The 20,439-nt window shown below is 37.6% G+C and overlaps 1 protein-coding gene across 1 annotated transcript; it reads left to right on the plus strand.

Moving 5' to 3' along the window:
• The first annotated feature begins 4,760 nt into the window (after window positions 1-4,760).
• Window positions 4,761-5,817, plus strand: LOC118828928 (aldo-keto reductase family 1 member B1-like). The gene is given in 1 exon segment (XM_036735823.1): window positions 4,761-5,817. A coding segment is annotated over 1 exon segment (888 nt). The 5' UTR covers window positions 4,761-4,790; the 3' UTR covers window positions 5,679-5,817.
• The last annotated feature ends 14,622 nt before the right edge of the window (window positions 5,818-20,439 follow it).

The raw sequence follows: 20,439 nt of genomic DNA on the forward strand, positions 1-20,439 counted from the left end.
CTCCTCTCCTCTTCCAATTCCTGTTTATATCCTCCACTCTCTTAAGATTGTATATTCCTTGAGGACAGAAACTGACTTGTTTACTTGTCTTTGTAACCCTGGTACAAGGCACAGTACTTGGTATATGCATTTTTAATTAATATTCTATTGTCTATCTTTCTCTATCATACTTTTTCGCTTTCTTAATCTTTCCTTTTTGCCCCTTTTCTCTGTGTCAGCCTCTCTCTCTCTCTCTCTCTCTCTCTCTCTCTCTCTCTGTCTCCCTTCTTTCAGTAAACAAAACAAACTCCAATCTTGGTCTCTTTGAGAATTAAATCTATTTCATGTCATATCATAATTCTATGTCCTAAGATTGAATTTCACCAATGCTTCTCTTAGAAGAACACAGAGAATATCAGAATCAGTACCCTTAAGGATTGCAGTAAACATGTATTTTGATAACCATATGTGTTAACCACCCAAAAAGCATATAAGAAATGAGAAATGAGGAAGAAAAACCTGTGTTACTCAAGTTTTTTTTCCTCCACAATGAAGAATTATGCTTTTATTCTTCGAAGCAAAACAAAGCTTATTAAAATAATGCTCATTTTAAATGGAAAATCAGAGATACCATAGATGAGCCATCGAACTAATGACACTGGTAAAAAATAAGGTATATGTATACCTTAAGAACTCAATTAAAATCAAGTTAATATTATATTTAAATAAGTAAACACATGCCTATTATAGATGTGCAAGGGTACTTATTGGGTAAGAAATTTTCATGCTTGAGATCTCTCTAAAGAAAATGGAGATTAGGGAAAAAAACCAAGTAATTGAGTATTTGGATTTATGTATTTGGATTATGAAGAAGAAATAAATAAAAAGCCAATTGGACAGTAAAATGGCAAGAAATCAAGAAAAGCAGATTCTCCAATTGCCAGGAAGAAGGAGGGGGAAAGTTCTTTAGATACATTAGAAAGGTGTAAATCACACTGCAAATTAAAATTCAATCTTCTATAAAAAGGGAGAAAAAAGGTAGGTGTGTATTTACCTCTGAGTTTTATCCATAGGACATTTGTATCTGTGACAAATGGCTGTCTAGATGTCACAGCCAATTCAAATAAAATCACTTCAAAAGCACATCTTTCAACAAAATGAGAGCGTGACAGAGATGGAGTCTTGATGACGGCTGTTCAGAAATGGTCATTTAAGAGAATGGTGAGGGAGACAAGGACTGGCAGGGAACTTGGCCAAGAGTTCTGAGGTAGGTAGAGTCCATTATAGGACAGTTGGTAGGGAGTGGGGAGCTTACAAATCAGAAAAAGGAATAGAAAACGTGTGAGCAGAAATATATTCAAGTCATCCACCCACTAGTTTGGGAGCTGCAACTCTTCATATAAACATTGCCTCTTCTATCTTGGGTTTTATTTATATAGCTTCACTATAGATACAGATCAGTAGCTGAAATACCATTAGCTTCTGAATGTGGGGATGGCAGTGGGTAGGGTGGGATAGAAGCTATCAGAATAATTCAAACAAAAATATCCCTTTAGCCAAACCACCTTATGATTTTTTTTAAATAAAATAAAGATTTAGACTTTGTTACCACCCAGCTATAGTGCAGAATTATATAATGTTAGACCTGGGTAAAGTTTGAGGGGTAACCCTTGTTCCAGCAAACAGCAAGAACAGCAAACAGACTTAATATGTGTTGAACTATAGATAGAATTTATCCCTCCAGGTCTAATATTCTCCGATTCCATGTTATAGTTCTAAGGGACTTTAGAGATGGAGAGGGTCTTCTAAATCATCTAGGTAGGCTCTTTCAATGTGTAATGAAGAAACTGAGGCACATAGAGATGAAATCACTCATCAAGGTCACAGGAAAGAATCCATTTTCAGTCTTATGTCCCTTCTCCTTCTGTTAGATGTGTCATTGAATGAGCCTACTATTCTTTTGTTTACACAACCCACAAAGTAAAATGAAGTCTTAACAACTAGTTACTTAATTTATCAATACAGACAACCAATGCAGATAATTTAGGCTTCAGTATAGATTTGGAGAGTGAGTTATTGGGTCTGGCTGTCTGCATTGATCAAATTACCTGCATAATTGTCAAATCTTCATTTTACTCTGTGACCATAATTTAGTCAGTGACCTAAGAAAAATAAAGAGGCCATCTGAAATAAATGTTCTCAGGCTCACTTTTAGTTTGCAAGGACCTAAGCAATGTCCCGGTTTCTCCAGTCATTACTATAGAATACATTATTTCTCAGTTTTTCCCCCCAAATAGTACTCATGGTAAAATGAGTTTCTCTGCCTTTGGTGACATGAAACAAAATATTTAGCAATAAACTACTGTGTTTTCTCATACATAGTACAAATTATTAAATAATACATATTTTGAGCTTCTAAAAGGAGATGGATATAGAATAATGGAGTATATTATTATATTGTGGTTTATATATTTTGAGTTTTTGTGAAGTGAATACATCTATATTTACATATGTATATGTAATATATACATATATCTATACATGCTTGCAATTTTCTTGTCCCGTTGAGGTGATTCTATCTGAAGGAAACTAAACTATACATTCTTCTCTATCATCTATCATTCCGTGGAGATGAAGAGATAACTGTAATGATTTTTGTTCATATAATGTGTATAACAGGAAGAAAGTAGGTTTAATTTAATCAGGGAAATTGACTTTGAAAAGGTGATATTAACTGTAACATTCTTAAAGACCTGCATTCACATGCAATGAAAATCCAACAAGTGGTGTCTAAATTCCACACTTCAGACACTTGAACAAAACATGAGGCAGAAATGTTTTCCAGCAGCATCATCTTTTCTATTTATTTGCATTTCCCTGGTGCTTGATTATGTGTACTTCTTTGTGGGCATTTTTTGACACAGAGGTATTTCATTTAGTGATATTCCTCATTAACATACAAAGAAAATTGGAAACCCGTGATGACTTTTATGGTGCTCTTGGACTGTCTTTTCCTCTACAAAAGCAAGCCTTGCTTTTCTACTATGTATACTTTTCTACTATGTATACATTTGGATTTAATAACATTAGCCTAAATGTGGCCCTGAATTGCTCCTTGAATATAATTTTTTCTAATTTTCACAAATGGTGTCTATAGTAATAATAGCTATTTTAGATAGATTTTCTCAAATGTGTAAAGTGCTTCAAATATATTACTTCATTTAATCCTCATAACCATAAGTTGTCAGTTGGGTGTCATTATTTGCTATAAGAAATTATATTTGAGATTACAAACTTGGTTTGGGTTGGATGTTCAATTGTGGGAAATACAAGACTGTAAAAAGAAGGGGTTAAGAGGAGGCACATGGAGAGTGCCATGCTGGAGCTAGCTCCAACAAGGTCTGGAGAGCCTGTTATTAAATTTTCAGTTTGAGCCTTTATATCTTTGGTAATTGGTAAATCCTACAAATTAGGCATTTATTTATAGATTTTTAATTGTCAAGACTTAAGAAGGTAATGGAAAAATGTTCATAGTGCATTTTAAACTTAAGAATGTGTCATTGATACATTTATTTTTTCTCAGAGCTGGTTGTTAAACATTTACCAACACACTACTGAAATGAGAGTATAAGTGATTTGTTAGAAATTTATCACCCCACTTTGCAGTATTGAACTTCTGTATGACTGTCACTTCCCAAATCTATAGAGTCAAAAAGCACAAATATTTATTTGTTTGCATTGATCAAATACAATGTAGAATTGGGCAAGTAGAAGTTAATGACTTCATGAGACATCAAGAAACAATAAAACAAAGTTAAAAGAATGAAAAACAACATAGAAGAAAATGTGAAATATCATACTGGAAAAACAACTGACCTGGAAAATAAATCTAGGAGAGATAATTTATGAATTATTGGACTGACTGAAAGCCACAATCAAAGAAAGAGTCTAGATATCATATTTCAAGAAATTATCAAGGAAAGTTGCCTTAATATCTTGGATCCAGAGGGTAAAATAGAAATTGAAAGAATTCACCAATCACCTCCTGATAGAGAACAATCTGTAACTATGCCCCAAAGGCTATAAAACTGTGCATATCCTATAACCCAACAATAGCACTACTAGGTCTATACCCTGAAGAGATTTTTACAAAAGGAAAATAACCTATTCGTACAAAAATATTTATAGGAGCTCTTTTTGTGGTGGCAAAGAATTGGAAATTGAAGGGATACGCATCAATGGGGAATGGCTGAACAAGTTATGGTATATGATTGTGATGGAGTAATATTGTGCAGTAATAAATGATGATGGGGTTCATTTCATTAGAAAATGGCAAGAAATATATGAATTAATGCAAAGTAAAGTGAGAGGAACTGCAAGACCATTGGGCACAGTAACAACAATGTTGTCATGATGATCACTTGTGAAAGACTTGGTTACTGTGATTAATACAATGATCCAAGACAATTCCAAAGGACTAACGATGAAAAAAATGTTATCCACCTTCAGAGACAGAACTGATGAACTCTGGGTGCAAATCAAAGTAATTTTTCACTTTATTTTTCTTGCTTTTAAAAATGTGGCTAATACAAAAATATGTTTGGGATGATTTCACATGTATGATTGATATCATATTGCTTGCCTTCATAATAGCTGTGAAAGGAAGTTGAAGGGAAAGAAGTTGGAACTCAAAATTTATAAATAAAAGAATTTTAAATAAATTAAAATGTTAAAAAAATTGAGGCGGTGTCGGGTTCAGGGCTGGCCATTACGTGGGTTGTCGTGTCCTTCTTCTGCAAGGCCGGACCATCATGGCTACCTTCCTCGTGCTGAATAACAATGCGAAGATGCCCATCCTGGGCCTGGGCACCTGGAAGTCCCCTCCAGGCAAAGTGGCTGATGCAGTGAAGACTGCAATTGATGTTGGATACTGCCACACTGATTGTGCCCATGTCTACCAGAATGAGAATGAAGTAGGTGAGGCCATCCAGGAGAAGATCAAGGCAAATGTTGTCAAACGGGAAGATCTCTTCATCGTCAGAAAGCTTTGGTGCACATACCATGAGAAAAGCTTGGTCAAGCCAGCCTGCCAAAAAACTCTGAGTGACCTGAAGCTGGACTGCTTGGATCTCTACCTTATTCACTGGCCTACAGGATTTAAGGCTGGAGACGATCTTTTCCCATTGGATGATAAGGGCAATGTGATTCCCAGTAACACAAGCTTTTTGGATACATGGACGGCCATGGAAGAGTTGGTGGATGCAGGACTGGTGAAAGCCATTGGAATCTCCAACTTCAACCATGATCAGATGGAGTAGCTCTTGACCAAGCCAGGGCTGAAGTACAAGCCAGCAGTTAACCAGATCGAGTGCCATCCGTATCTCACCCAGGAGAAGTTGATCGAATATTGCCAGTCCAAGGGCATTGTGGTGACAGCCTACAGTCCCCTTGGTTCTCCAGACCGGCCATGGGCCAAGCCAGAGGACCCTTCTCTCTTGGATGACCCCAGGATCCAGGCCATTGCAGCAAAGCACAAAAAAACAACAGCACAGGTTCTGATTAGGTTCCACACCCAGAGAAAAGTGGTTGTGATCCCCAAGTCAGTCACCCCATCCCGGATTGCTGAGAACTTTCAGGTGTTTGATTTCAATTTGATTGATGAGGATATGTCAACTATACTCAGCTTCAACCGCAACTGAAGAGTCTGCGTCTTGACCAATACTATGTCTCACAAAGATTACCCCTTCAACGCCCCGTTTTGAAGTTCTGGCTAGCTGTTGCCCAGTGTCTGGATGACGGTCTCCTGATGCTTGCAGCTCTGCCGACTCGTCCTGACAAAGAATATACCATTCTTCTGCATTGCATTGGTCTACCCTGGCCTCTGCTTCTGAGAGCTGGGTCAGCCACTGAATATTCCCGTCAGATCTCAGCTTGTTGGAGTAACTCCTGGTTTTCTGGACCCTCCTTCCTGCCCAGCTAGGAGTACAGAATGACTACCCCCTCCCCAGATGGGCCCTGCAAACAAGAATTATTGCTCCAGTAAATGGTTTTCTTTCTTTTAGTAACAAGTAGATTTCATCTGCTTGAAGTTATAAACCCTACCTTCTTGCTTTAAATTAAAAAAATCTTTCATGTTAAAAAAAAATTGAAAAAAAATGTAACACCTAAAGACACCTTCTGAGACCATGTGTGTGTGTGTGTGTGTGTGTGTTTATATATAAATATACGTAAATGAGTGATATGCACATATGTATCTGTGGGTGCTTGCTCTTGCCTTCTCTCTTATTTCTGAGAAAGATAGATTACAATTATACTTATCTGCCCTCTTCAAATAGTGCTGGTAATAAGCACATGCATTGTTTAACTGTGTCTCATGAGTTTCATATTATATAAATATACACATGAGCATGTACATACATAGCGATAAGCTCATGTACTTACATACATAAATATATACATAGACATTATATATATATATATATATGTGTTTGTGTGTGCATGTGTGTATGTCTAGATAGACAGATAGATCTGTAAAGAGAGATATCTTTAATTCTATCTATATATGTGGGTGTTCGCTACTGTCCTGTCCTATCTTTGTGAGAGATAATCTGCCCCTTTCAAATAGTGCTGGTAATAGGTTTCTGATTCAGTTGGTCAGTAAATATTAAGCACTTACAATGTACCAGGCACTGTACTAAGGATACAAAGAAAAGCCAAAGACTGTCCCTGCCCTCAAAGGGCTCACAATCTAATGAAGGAAGATAACACATTAAACAGAGCTAAAAAGGAGGGATAGAGATAAGAAGCAAGGTAGAATTTAGCTCAACTAGAAGAGATGGTCCAATTTCACCCAAAGGAAAGTCTCTGAAATTTCTTAGGAGGCAAACACACATTGAGGACCTGTTGAAGAACTGGCTTCCTCTACATATCTACTCTGAAGTCTGTTTCAAGTCACACGTATCTGTCTTTCACAAAACTCTCTCTCCAAAAAAAAAAAAAGCTCTATCCAGCTGTATCCTTCAACTAGGTATGTAGTATTGTATCAGCATTCTCTCCACCAATTAAGAATAGCATTAGGAATCATGTTTGCCTCTGCAAACAGAGTAGTGTGTAAAACACACTAAGCTGGGGTGAAAAACCTGGTTAAATATGCAAATTAAATCTCAGTATCTAGCCATCTCTTCCACAACCTCACCAACCACTTCACCAAAACTTCTTCCCTTTCAGTTTATGATCAAATCCACTGAACGTTCCTGAATTATTCCTGAATGGGATATGTCATCCTACCTCCCTAAGACTGCATTCAACATCCCTGTAGCTTTCTATAATAAAATTTCTCTCCTTGGCCACCACTCTCCATGTGTGTGTAGTCTCCAGAGGTGTGCTGGTAAACTATCTTACCACCAACACCCCCAAAAAAAATCATGACACATTTTAAAATTTAATTTGCATTATTAACATTTTCTCCATCACTTTCTTAAGTCTAGATAATCAACAAAACAATAAATCCAGCCCTGAATTATAGCGTTTGCTCATTTCCAAGGTGTAAATGTTCACACTGAAATTATAATAATTTGCTTTCTACAAGCTGTTTCAAGTTCATTCCAGCATACCCCACCCCTTGGAACATCGCCCTCATTAGAGTCCTTTAGGGCTAGGACTTTCTTTGCTTTTGTATTTGTATGTCTACCACTTAACACAGTGCTTGGTACACAGTAGGTGCTTAATAAATGCCATATCATTCATTCATTCTTTCTTTCTTTTTTTCTTGGTAATTTGGAAGGGGAGGACCTGATAGCTGGGGATGAAGATAGGCCTTACATAGGATAAAAAGATTGAGCTGCTGTGGCCTGAAGGAAACTAGATATCACATTCTCTACGACAGCTCTCCCAAACCTTTTCAACACTTTTTAAATTTCCCATGGTTTCCTCCTCTCTCTTCCCCACCAAGATGAGAACCTGGCCTTGTGTTTTACAATAAAAATTAAGATCATTCACTGAGAGCTCCCTCCTCTCCCCTCTTCCTCATATGCTATCACTCAGGAGCCTTCTGCCACTCTTTCTTTCTTCATCCGTCTCACATGATGAAGTGGTCTTACTCCTTACCAAGGCTAACCTCACCACCTGTTCAAGTGATCTTATTCCATCCCATCTCCTCCAACAGATTTCCTCTCTGTCATCCCCATGTTCACACTATTCAATTTCTCCCTCTCCATTGGCTCATTTCTCACTGCCCACTGCTTCTTAATGGCCCTGTCTCCTCTATCCTAAAAAAGCCCTCACTACCTCCCTTCATCGCTACTATCATTCTATTTCTCTTCTGTCTTTGTAGCTAAACTCCTAGAAAAGGCTATCTACAATAGGTGCCTCTACTTTCTCTCCTCTTACTTAAACTCTTACAATCTGGCTTCCAACCTTATCATCCTCTCAAAATTGCTTTCTTTAAAGTTACCAATTGTACCTTAGTTGCCAAATTCAGTGGCCTTTTTTCAACCCTCATTCTCCTTGGGCTTGTAGCCTCCTCCTTGATACTCTTTTCTCTAGGTTTTCAGGAAACCATTCTCTCCTGGTTTTCCTCCTTTCCATCTGACCATTACTTCTCTGTCTCCTTTTCTGGATACTCCTCCATATCATACCGTGTAACCATAGGTGTCCCTGAGGGTTCTGTCCTGCATCTACTTCTCCCTGTATCCTACTTCACTTGAGATCTCATCAGCTCCCAGGATTTAATTACTATCTTTATGCTGATGATTCTCAAGTCTACCTTTCTTGCTCCAATCTCTCTGCTGTCTCCAGATCTCACATTTCCAGTTGCCTTTCAGACATCTTCAATTGGATGTCTGATAAACATCTTAAACTCAGTATGTGCAAAATAGAACTTATCTTTCTCCCTAAACCATCTATTTCTCTTGTAACTTCCCTATTAATATAGAAGGCAAAACTATTCTCTCAATCCTTCAGACTCACAATCTAGGAGTCATCCTGGATTCCTTATTATTTCTCACTCCCCACTCTCCCACTCCATATGCAAACTGTTCCAAGGCTTACTGATTTCATCTTTCCAACATCTGAATATGCCCCCTTATCTCCCCTGAAACTGCTGCCTCTGTAGTGCATGCCCTTATCACCTCATGTCTCAATTACTGCAATAGCCTGCTAGTACCGCTGCCTGTTTCAAATCTTTCCCCACTCCATTCCATTCTCCATTCAGCTACTAAAGTGATTTTCCTAAAATGAAAGTCTGATCATATCACAACGCCTACTCAATAACCTCCAGTGGCTTCCTTTGCCTCCAGGAACATGCTGTGTTTGGCATTCAAAGCCCTTCATGACCTAGCTCCCTCCTACCTTTCCATTCATCTTACACTTTGCTCTCCAATATATACACTTCAATCCAGTGATACTGGCCTCCTGGCTGTTCCATGACAAAGATATTCCATCTCTCAACTATGGACAATCTCTCTGGCTATCCCTCATACCTGGAATGTCCTCCCTCTACCATTCTAACTACTAACCTCTCTGGCTCTTTTTTAGTCCAAAATAAAATCCTACCTTCTACAGGAAGCCTTCTCCAAGCCCTCTTAATTCCACTGGCTTCCCTCACTTATTTCATATTTATCTTGTGTATGGTATGCTTTGTATATATTTGTTTCCATGTTGTCTCACCCACCAGATTCTAATATCCTTGAGAGGGAGGATTGTCTTTCACTTCATTTTGTAACCTTAGTACTTAGTACCTCATACCTGTCAAATAGTTGGTACTTAACAAATATTTGTTTAATTGAATACACATATGTAGATGTGAATTAGAAGATAGTGTGTTCTTTTATCTGACAACTCAAGGAGGATTCATTCCACAAAGAAGTTTCAGACAATGACCTTTTCTATTTACACATAATGGGAGACATATAAAATGTCATTAGTGGAGACATTCATACTTGGCTACTTCTCAAATATAGTTGAAGTTCTCCTTTTCAGACATAAGTGCCCAACAAATTGGTTTCTTATTATGCATGCATGAAACCTTTTAGATAAGATGAAAAAATGCAACAAATTGATGACTTGAAATAGTAGCCTATAAGTACAGATTAATAAAATTCTCAATGTTATAATTCAGAGATTTTTGAAAGAGAAAAGCCTAACCAAAGAATAAGGAATTCATCAGAAAAAAATAATATCTTATTTAAGGCAGATGATTTGGATTTGGTGCCCATTTTTCCAAGAGACATTTGGGTTCTGCAAACCTAGGATAGTGAAACATTTTTTTTTTTGGCTTAACTTACAGCCCAGGAGATAATCATGGCTTTTTTTTTCTTTTGGTCACTGAAACCATAACTGACATGTTTGTTTAGGAAAATGATAAACAACACAGAAAATAATTATTTTAAATATCCCACATGCAAAATTCAAAGCAACAAATTGAAGAGAGTCTAGACTACAATTAGAATTTAAATACAATAGTTAGGATTAAAGTCCTATCTATTTTAATCATCTCTCATTAAAGAGTGGAAGTGACCCAAAGTTTTAAATAGCTGTGAAAGAAAACCATGCAACTACCCAGCTGGAAAGACTTTGAAATTAGAGCCAGTAATGGAGTCTAGTCTGAAGACCAACCTAGCTAGGGCCAGAGATTCCCAATACTAGGACAATTCTGCCATCAGATGATGAGTTGTTTTTGGTAACAATGCAAACTAGTTTACTAAGTTGTGGAAGTACTCAACTATCTATGTTGGTGTCCGTCAATCAACAAGGATTTGTAAAGTGACTACTATGTACCAGGCATTATGCTTGGTACCGGGAAACAAAGATAAAAGTAAAATCATCATGCCTTTGAGCTTACATTCTATTGGGGGAGAAATATGTATATATAAAATATCAATATGCAATATCAGTAAACATGACTTGGTAGAGGAGGCACTAGCAGCTGGCTGGAGGGTCAGGAAAGGCTTGTTGTAGAAGATAGTTTCAAAGAAACTGAAGATTCAAAAAGGTAAAAATGAGGAGAAAGTAGATTCCAGGAATGGGGGAACAATGTAAAGTCACAGAATTGGGAGTGGTGAATTTTAGCTCATTTGTGATAAGCCGAAGAAAAATTATACATGGTTGTGACTGATTAAAACTTGTTCTCAAAAATGGAAATGTTATCAGTCAAGTGTCTAAGCTTACACTCTGCATTCAGGTTAGTGTGTAAGACCACTTTATTTTCTACTTTCAATTTAATTAAAAAAATATGCTAGAATCAGACCTGATCTGTAATCTCATTCTTAATGCTAACTACTTGTACTACCTTGTGCAAGTCATTTAATTTCCCTGGTCTTTAGTTTATTCTTCTATGAAATGTAAGATTTGGACTAGAAAGCCTGTGAGATCCTTTCCAGTTCTAGAGCTATGAACCTAAATGGAATTCAGGCAACATTTGCTGAATGCCTTCTTTGTACAAAGCACTGTGAAATGTAAGGGATAAAATGATAAAAACTGCTGGCCGTTCCTTTCTCAAAGAGTTTACATTTTACTTGGGTGATACAATACACACACAAGTAAAGATAGTGTGAGATAGGGAGTAATGATGGGGGATGGGAAGGAGGGAAGGATGATTAAGGAGGGATCCAGACAGTGAAAAGATCAGGGGAAAATTGAAGAAAGAATATTTTCAACTAAGAGATTAGCAAATCTATGTAATTCTATAGAAGATGCAGCACCTGAGGTGATATTTGAAAGAAAGTAAGGATTCTGAAGGGCAGAGAGGAGACGAGTGTACTGTATGGGACACATCCTTAGCAATTACAGAGGCAGGAAAAGGGTAGTCAAGTTTGGGAAATAATTGGCAGTCCAGTTTGCATGGGAATGTGAAAAGGAGAGTAGTATGAAATAAGACTGGAAAGAGAGAATGAAATGAAGTATTGACAGCCTTTAAATTCTAGAGTAAAGAGTTTTTATTTTTCCCAAGGAGCAATCAAGAGTACTGAAATGTTTTTTGAGCAAGGAAGTAGTATAATTAATCCTATGCCTTAGGAAGATTCTTTTGGCCACTCTTTAAAAGACTGAGTGAAGTAGTGAGATAATGGAGTTAGGGAGACAAACATCTAGAGAAAAGAACAAAAGAGAAATGTCCTTGTCTAGCAGTCTTCATCCTTTTCTCCACCAACTTCTTTTATCTTATTTTTTCATGCCTTCCTTTACTTTTCCAATTTCTGTTGAAACTTCAGAAAATCATTGACGTGAAGGAGAATTTAAAAGTGTTTATTGGCACTTCACTGCTAAAATAAAATGAATGACTATAGATTTGGAAGTCATAACTTACTAAAACAACTGATTTCTGGGAGTTATTAAGGAGCCACATTTGTTGTGGAATCTGACCATCTGGGGGGAAAATTCTCAACTTTAATGAATCTATAAAATTTATTTCTGGAAGGAAATATAACTATAAACATGGAAGGGAACTGTCTTACCTAATCTCAAAGTCTAACTAACTAGCCATGTAAGTATTCCTCAAATTCTAAGAATTCCAACAAAAATGGGAGAGTAGAATAGCTAATGCAGGTCATAGAATCATGGTGTCTTACATCTGGAAGGAAGCTCAGAATGGATTCAGTCCAAACTTTTCATTTGGCAGATGAGAAAAATCAGGTCCAGTGAGGTTAAGTAACCTTACCAAGGTAACTCAGAAAGTAAAGGTCAGAACCCTGACTTTTAGTTAAGTGCTCTTTTCAACTTATACAAGTACTTTCCTCATCTCTGTAATTAGACTTCAGTTATGCATTTTTCCTTTTGGATATCCTATGAGCAAATTATATTTTGCAGACATAGTGAAATAACTGCCAATATTATGGTTATACAGTATTTGGCAATAAGTCAAGGTGTTTGGATGCATTATGAACACTATTTGGATGTGGCAGCTGCCAAACACTATACTACATTTCCCATATGGTTCTTCAATGAGAAACAATGAAAATTTCCATATTGGGCTAATGTTTTACTTTTTAAAAATATTTTATGAGTTTCTGTAGTATTTCTGTTGACTTCCATAAGTTTACTAGGATTAAGCAAACCAAATAAGCCGATTAGGAAAAGCAAATGCACAAGCTTTTTGTATATAACTTGGATGGTTCCCTTCAAGCAAGCACAAAATAATTAGAAAACATCTATGAATTATTTGTCAAGCCAAGGCTATGATATGTATCCTGCTTATATTTGGACCATAAATTCTTCCAGACCAACCTTTCCAAATGCTTTTTTAGCCATTTGTATATTAGTTGCACACAGGTGCAGAGCATGTGATAATGAAAAAAAGGTTCAAACTCTCTTGGTTCTTTTTCCCAAAAAAACTCTGATGATATTTAAACTAAACTATTTTGGATACATATATAAACTACCTTGCCCAGTGAATTTACTATGCCAAATATTTCTGTACATTAATGAAACAAATGTTTAATAATTTAACTTACACACAATGTATACATTTTCATCATATATGTGTGTGTGTACATGTGTCTATGTGCTTTTTCCCCTTATTCTCTTTGCTTTTCCTTCCTTCCTGCTTGCCTTGCTTCAAAGATTCAATCAACAAGCATTTATCTTTCAATTTCCATTTTACCCTCTGGTTGTAGAATATTAGAGCAGTTTTCTTTGATAATTTCTTGAAAGATGATGTCTAGGCTCTTTTTTTTGATTATGACTTTCACATAGTCCAATAATGTTTTTCTCCTGGATCTATTCTCCAGGTCAGTGGTTTTTCCAAGGAGATATTTCACATTGTCTTCCATTTTTCATTCCTTTGGTTCTGTTTTATAATTTCTTGATTTTTCATAAAGCCATTAGCTTCCACTTGGACCATTCTAATTTGTAAGGTGGATTTTTCTTCAATGGTCTTCTGGCCCTCCTTTTCCATTTGGCTAATTCTGCCTTTTAAGGCATTGTTCTCCTCATTGGCTTTTTGGAGCTCTTTTGCCATTTGGTTTACTCTATTTTTAAGGTTTTATTTTTTCAGTACTTTTTGGGGTCTCCTTTAGCAAATTGTTGACTTGTTTTTCATGATTTTCTTGCATCACTCTTATTTCTCTTCCCAATTTTTCCTCTGCTTCTCTTACATGATTTTCCAAATCATTTTTGAGCTCTTCCATGGCCTGAGACAAACTCACATTTTTCTTGGAGGCTTTTGATGTGGGCTCTTTGACTTTGTTGACTTCTTCTGGCTATATGTTTTTATCTTCTCTGTCACCAAAAAAGATTCTGTAGTCTGAGTCTGTGTCCTTTTTTGCTGCCTGGCCATGTTCCCAGCCAAATACTTGACCCTTGAGCTTTTTGTCAGGGTATAACTGCTTTTAGAGTAGAAAGTGCTTTGCCCCAAGCTTCAGGGGCCTTGTGCTACTGTTTTCAGGGCTACTTCTGCTCCACAGTCACTGCAAGCTCTGCCATACCAGCACTCCTCCTCCCCCAAGAACCACCAACCAGGCCTGCAACCCAGATTCAAGCAGGGCAAAGCAAGAGAACCCTGCCTCTGTGCCAGCAAAATGCTCCCTGCCCTCCTGCTCTGATCCACTGCTTGATTCTTCCCACCGTGTGGGCCAGCAGCTGACCCCGAAGCTTTGGAAACAGCTGCAGGAGCTTCCTGCTGTTGCCACCCATTGCCCCCAGGGCTGGGCCAGACCTTCCACTTTTCTTACCCAAATCTAGCAGTTTTCCCACTGACCTGCTCTGTTGGCTTGGCGTGTGTGGGTTGAGAAGTCTGATAACTGCCCTAGCTCAGTGATTCATAGCACTGAAGCCTATTCTGCCCAATCTACTCCAGTCTGGTTTATCCTGGTGCAGCCCATGCTGGGCTGTGCTCTACTCCCAATACAGTATGATAGACCCTTCCTAGTGACCATCTAGGCCATCCTGGGTTGGAGACCTGCTTCCCTGTATTATTTCATGGGTTCATAGCTCTAGAATTTGCTCAGAGCCATTTTTATAGGTGTTTGGAGGGATTTGGGGGAGAGCTTAAGTGAGTTCCTGTTTTCCAGCTGCCATCTTGGCTCCACCCCTGCCTTGACAAGCATTTAACAAGCCCCCATTATGTGCCAGACACCGCTCTAATCACTGGAGATAGAAAGACAAAGGTCAAAAAAACCCTTACATTCTACTGGGGAAACAATGAAATCATGACTACCATGAATCAATGGTAGTCTGCTTGCATGCATTCCGTGTGAACACTGAAAGTTAGAATAACCAAGTTGATCTTTTTTCTTTTTGCCTTTGGGCCCAAGACCTGGCAACTCTTCTATTCACCTGTTTGAGCAGAATCTATAAGGTGTTCTTCCATTTACATGTACCTGCTTTATGTTTTCTAGCCTTGTTTATGGCCAGATTGTAAATCTGGACGTATTTTAGTTCTTTCAAATGACTCTGCAACCAGTCAAAGAGTGTCCTATTCACCTTGAGTTTAGCTGAGCAGAACTAGGCATAGAATGGTAAAGCCTACTCCCAAATCTCTCTAAGGCACCTCCATTATGCACCATCTAATCCTCCCCAAAGCAAGCTACCCAGCCTCTTCCATGTGGGAAATGAAATCAGCTGAAGACAATGATGCATTCTGCCTAGGCTCAAAAGAACCAGTCTTATTAGCCAGTCCCTCATTACACTAGCCACTCAATTAAAAGTTTTATCATTTTACTTCTTATGATGTACCTGACGGGGTAGTAGAATGCATTGGAGGGGAGTGTGCACCAAGACCATATTTCTTTTTCCTCATACTCTCTTATAAGTTTGGTTAGATGAATAATAATAATTCATATAAATGAATAAGATTAGTCTTCCCTGAAGTACCTCATGTCAAGAAATGATTTGTAAATATGTCATCTACAAAATAGGGCCATTTTATCATGAAGATACCAATCTAAAAACTAATGTAAGATCAGTTGTAATATTGGACATTGTAAAATGAAGTGATGTAGGAATGGCAGAAAGTTTTACCAACTGATAAGGGGGTTGAAATAGGAGGGTTGGATATTAAGGACTGTGTCACTATATCTCTAGCAATCCCTGGGGGAACCAGTGGAAAAATATTACCAATTTTAGACAGAAATATAAGAGCAATATATCAAAATAGTTCTACTAGATTAAAACATGCCTGAAAAACATCCCTTTGTTCTAATCCTGTGTTCACTGATGAACCTTCTCCTTTGCAATTTGATCTGAGTGGACCTTCTCATCAGGAAGAAGTGTCTTATGCAAATGAGTAATGGAGTTCTTGGACTAGGTATAGCTCAATGTAAATTGATAAATGAATATTCTGACTCATAAATCAGCCTCTTGTGAGTCTGGTTAGTGGGAATCAATTCCCCAGAGCCTGTTTACTCTTAGGTGAACTAATAAAATTGAGATTCTGACCTTGCAAAGGGAAGGACCTCATGTCCTAAGCACTGTCTGATCACTGACATTCCATAGGATTGAGCCTAAAACTGGCTGCCAGCTGTAACAATTGGAACCACTTGAATAAATAGTTCTCAGTATTTCAGTACTTGATCTTTCTTGAATAGGCACCTCATTGGTGGTCATTGAAATAGCTTTTAACCATAAGATATAACAAAAGTTAGACTTAGAGTGAGGAGAGAACTGAATTTGGATCCCTCAACCATTGTCTAGATACCAATAAATATTTGTGATAATATTTCTTATAAAGTTGGCTTTCATTTCTTCTTTTTCTCTTTTACATTGTTTCTTGTAGCCTAGGGCTTTGTTGATCTTGGTCTATCCTTTCTACTCTTTCCCCCGCCAAAAAAAAAACAAAAAAAGTGACAAAAAGACTATACAGACAGCACATCTGAATTTTCTAAAAAAAAAATCATTATTTATTTATTTAAAATTTTTAGTGTTCAGCATTAATTTTCACAAGAGTTTGAATTACAAACTTTCTCCCCATTTCTAACGTCCCCCCACTCCAAGATGGCATATATTCTGATTGCCCCATTCCCTAGTCAGCCCTCCCTTCTGTCACCCCACTCCCCCACATCCCCCTTTCCCTTACTTTCTTGTAGGGCAAGATAGATGTTTATGCCTCATTGCCCATATATCTTATTTCCTAGTTGCATGCAAAACTTTTTTTTGAACATCTTGTTTTAAAACTTTGAGTTCCACATTCTCTCCCCTTTTCCCTCCCCACCTACCCTCCCTAAGAAGGGAAGCAATTCAACATAGGCCACATGGGTATCATTAAGCAAAACCCTTCCACAATACTCATATTATGAAAGACTAACTATATTTTGCTCCTTCCTATCCTATCCCCCTTTATCCAATTTTCTCCCTTGACCATGTACTTTTTTGAAAGTGTTCGCTTTTTATTACCTCCTCCCCCTATCTGCCCTCCCTTATATTGTCCCCGCTTTTTTATCTTCTTCTTCATTCTTTCTTGTGGGGTAAGATACCCAATTGAGTGTGTATGTTATTCCTTCCTCAGGTCAAATCCAATGAGAGCAAGATTCACTCATTCCCCCTCACTTGACCACTCTTCCCTTCCTACAGAACTGCTTTTTCTTGCCACTTTTATGTGAGATAATTTACCCCATTCTATCTCTCCCTTTCTCCCTCTCTCAATATATTCCTCTCTCATCCCTTAATTTGATTTTATTTTTTTAGATATCATGCCTTAATATTCAACTCACCCTGTGCCCTCTGTCTATGTATATGTATATTCCCTTCAGCTACCCTAATACTGAGGACTCATGAATTATATACACCATCTTTCCATGTAGGAATGTAAACAAAACACTTCAACTTTAGTAAGTCTCTGGTGATTTCTCTTTCCTGTTTACCTTTTCATGCTTCTCTTGATTCTTGTGTTTGAAAGTCAGATTTTCTATTCAGCTCTGGTCTTTTCACTAAGAAAGCTTGAAAGTCCTCTATTTTATTGAAAATCCATATTTTGCCTTGGAGCATGATACTCAGTTTTGCTGAGTAGATGATTCTTGGTTTTAATCCTAGCTCCAATAACCTCTGGAATATCATATTCCAAGTCCTTCGATCCCTTAGTGTAGAAGCTGCTAGATCTTATGTTATTCTGATTGTGTTTCCACAATACTCAAATTGTTTCTTTCTGACTGCTTGCAGTATTTTCTCCTTGATCTGGGAGCTCTGGAATTTGGCAACAATATTCCTAGGAGTTTTCTTTTGGGGATCTATTTGAGGAGGCAATCTGTGGATTCTTTCAATTTCTATTTTACCCTCTGGCTCTAGAATATCAGGGCAGTTCTCCTTGATAATTTCTTGAAAGATGATATCTAGGCTCTTTTTTTGATCATGGCTTTCAGGTAGTCCAATAATTTTTAAATTATCTCTCCTGGATCTATTTTCCAGGTCAGTGGTTTTTCCAATGAGATATTTCACATTGTCTTCCACTTTTTCATTCCTTTGGTTATGTTTTATGATCTCTTGACTTCTCATAAAGTCACTAGCTTCCACTTGCTCCAATCTAATTTTTAAGGTAGTATTTTCTTCAGTGGTCTTTTGGACATCCTTTTCCATTTGGCTAATTCTTCCTTTCAAGGCATTCTTCCCTTCATTGGCTTTTTGGAGCTCTTTTGACATTTGAGTTAGTCTATTTTTTAAGGTGTTGTTTTCTTCAGTATATTTTTCAGTATTTTTTTGGGTCTCCTTTAGCAAGTCATTGACTTGTTCTTCATGGTTTTCACACATCATTCTCATTTCTCTTCCCAATTTTTCCTCTACTTCTCTAACTTGCTTTTTCAAATCTATTTTTGAGCTCTTCCATGGCCTGAGACCAGTTCATGTTTTTCTTGGAGGCTTTTGATGTAGCCTCTTTGACTTTGTTGACTTCTTCTGGCTGTCTGTTTTGGTCTTCTTTGTCACCAAAGAAGGATTCCAAATTCTGAGTCTGAATCTGAGTCTGTTTGTGCTGCCTGCCCATGTTCCCAGCCAACTACTTGCTACTTCAGTTTTTCGTCAAGGTATGACTGCTTGTAGAATAGAGAGTACTTTGGTTCCAAGCTTCAGGGGATGCCCTGTTGTTTTCAGAGCTATTTCTCACAGCAAACTCTGCCACACCAGTGTTCCTCCTCCCCCAAGAACCGCCAACACAGACCGTGACTCAGATAGTAAGCAGGCTCTGCGCTCCTGCTCTGATCTGCCACTCAATTCCTCCCACCATGTGGGACTGGGGCCAGAAGCAACTGCAGCTGTAGTTCTGTAGCTATACCACCTCTGCTGCCTCTGGGGCAATGGCTGAACCATGAACTCCTTTCTCTCTGTCACCACAGCTTTTCCCACTAACCTTCTCTGTTGTCTTTGGTGTTTGTAGGTTGAGAAGTCTGGTAACTGCCACAGCTCACTGATTCAGGGTGCTAGGGCCTGTTCTGCCCAGCTCCTGGTCTGGTTGGTCCAGGTGCAGCTGATGCTGGGCTCTGCTCCCCTCCACTCCCAGCTCTGTGCATGATAGACCTCACCCAGTGATCATCCAGGCTGTCCTGGGCTGGAGCCCTGCTTCCCTCTGCTATTTTGTGGCTTCTGTAGTTCTAGAATTTATTCAGAGCCATTTTTTATTGGTGTTTGGAGGGTCCTGGGGAGAGCCCTAGGCAAGTCCCTGCTTTCCACCTGCCATCTTGGCTCTGCCCCCCACATCTTAATTTTTTAAAATTCATTTCGAACTTAAATGCAAAAAGGCCAAGAAAAAAAAATTTCCACATACATAGCACAACATAAAAAGAAGATTTGATAGAAAACCATTTTTTTGAATTTTTATTTCACAGTTTCCTTTTTTTTTGAAAACTATGTAATAAATACTACACATCATTTTCAAAGCTACCCTTTTTTTTGGTGCTTCCTTCTAAGTTTTCTTTTGTTGTCTGCTGTGTGCTTTTTTTCTTCCTTTCTCCCCATTAGACACAAAAATGTGGGCACATACATATACATATATATATACATAAATGTATATATATATATACATGCAGGATTATCTATATCTATCTATATGTAAAACTATAGGTCCTTTGTAGTTGATTTGAGTATTTGTAATTCTCAAAATGACTTAGTCATTCCAAGTTGTTCTTAGAGAAATATTACTTTTAGTATGTACAACATTCTTTTGGTTCTGCTCATTTCAGTCTTCGTTATTTCATACAAGACTTTCCATCTTTTGCTAAATCAATCACCTCATCATTTCTTATAACAAAGTAGTATTCTATCACAATCATATACTATAACTTGTTTATCAGTTCTCCACTTTGATAACTCAAAGTTGTATTAATTTGCATGTTTCTAATCATTAGTGATTTAGAACATTTTTATATGACCAAAGATAATTTTGATTTCTTTATAAAAAACTGTTCATATCCTTAGACCATTTATCAGTTAGAGAATGACTCATAGTCTTATAAATTTGACCAAATTCTTTATATTTTTGAGATGTGAGACCTTCATCTGAGAAATTATGCATAAAATTTTCTCCCAATTTTAAAGTTTTTATGCCCT

This window comes from Trichosurus vulpecula, chromosome 1 (assembly GCF_011100635.1).
Source record: "Trichosurus vulpecula isolate mTriVul1 chromosome 1, mTriVul1.pri, whole genome shotgun sequence".
NCBI classification, from domain to species: Eukaryota; Metazoa; Chordata; class Mammalia; order Diprotodontia; family Phalangeridae; genus Trichosurus; species Trichosurus vulpecula.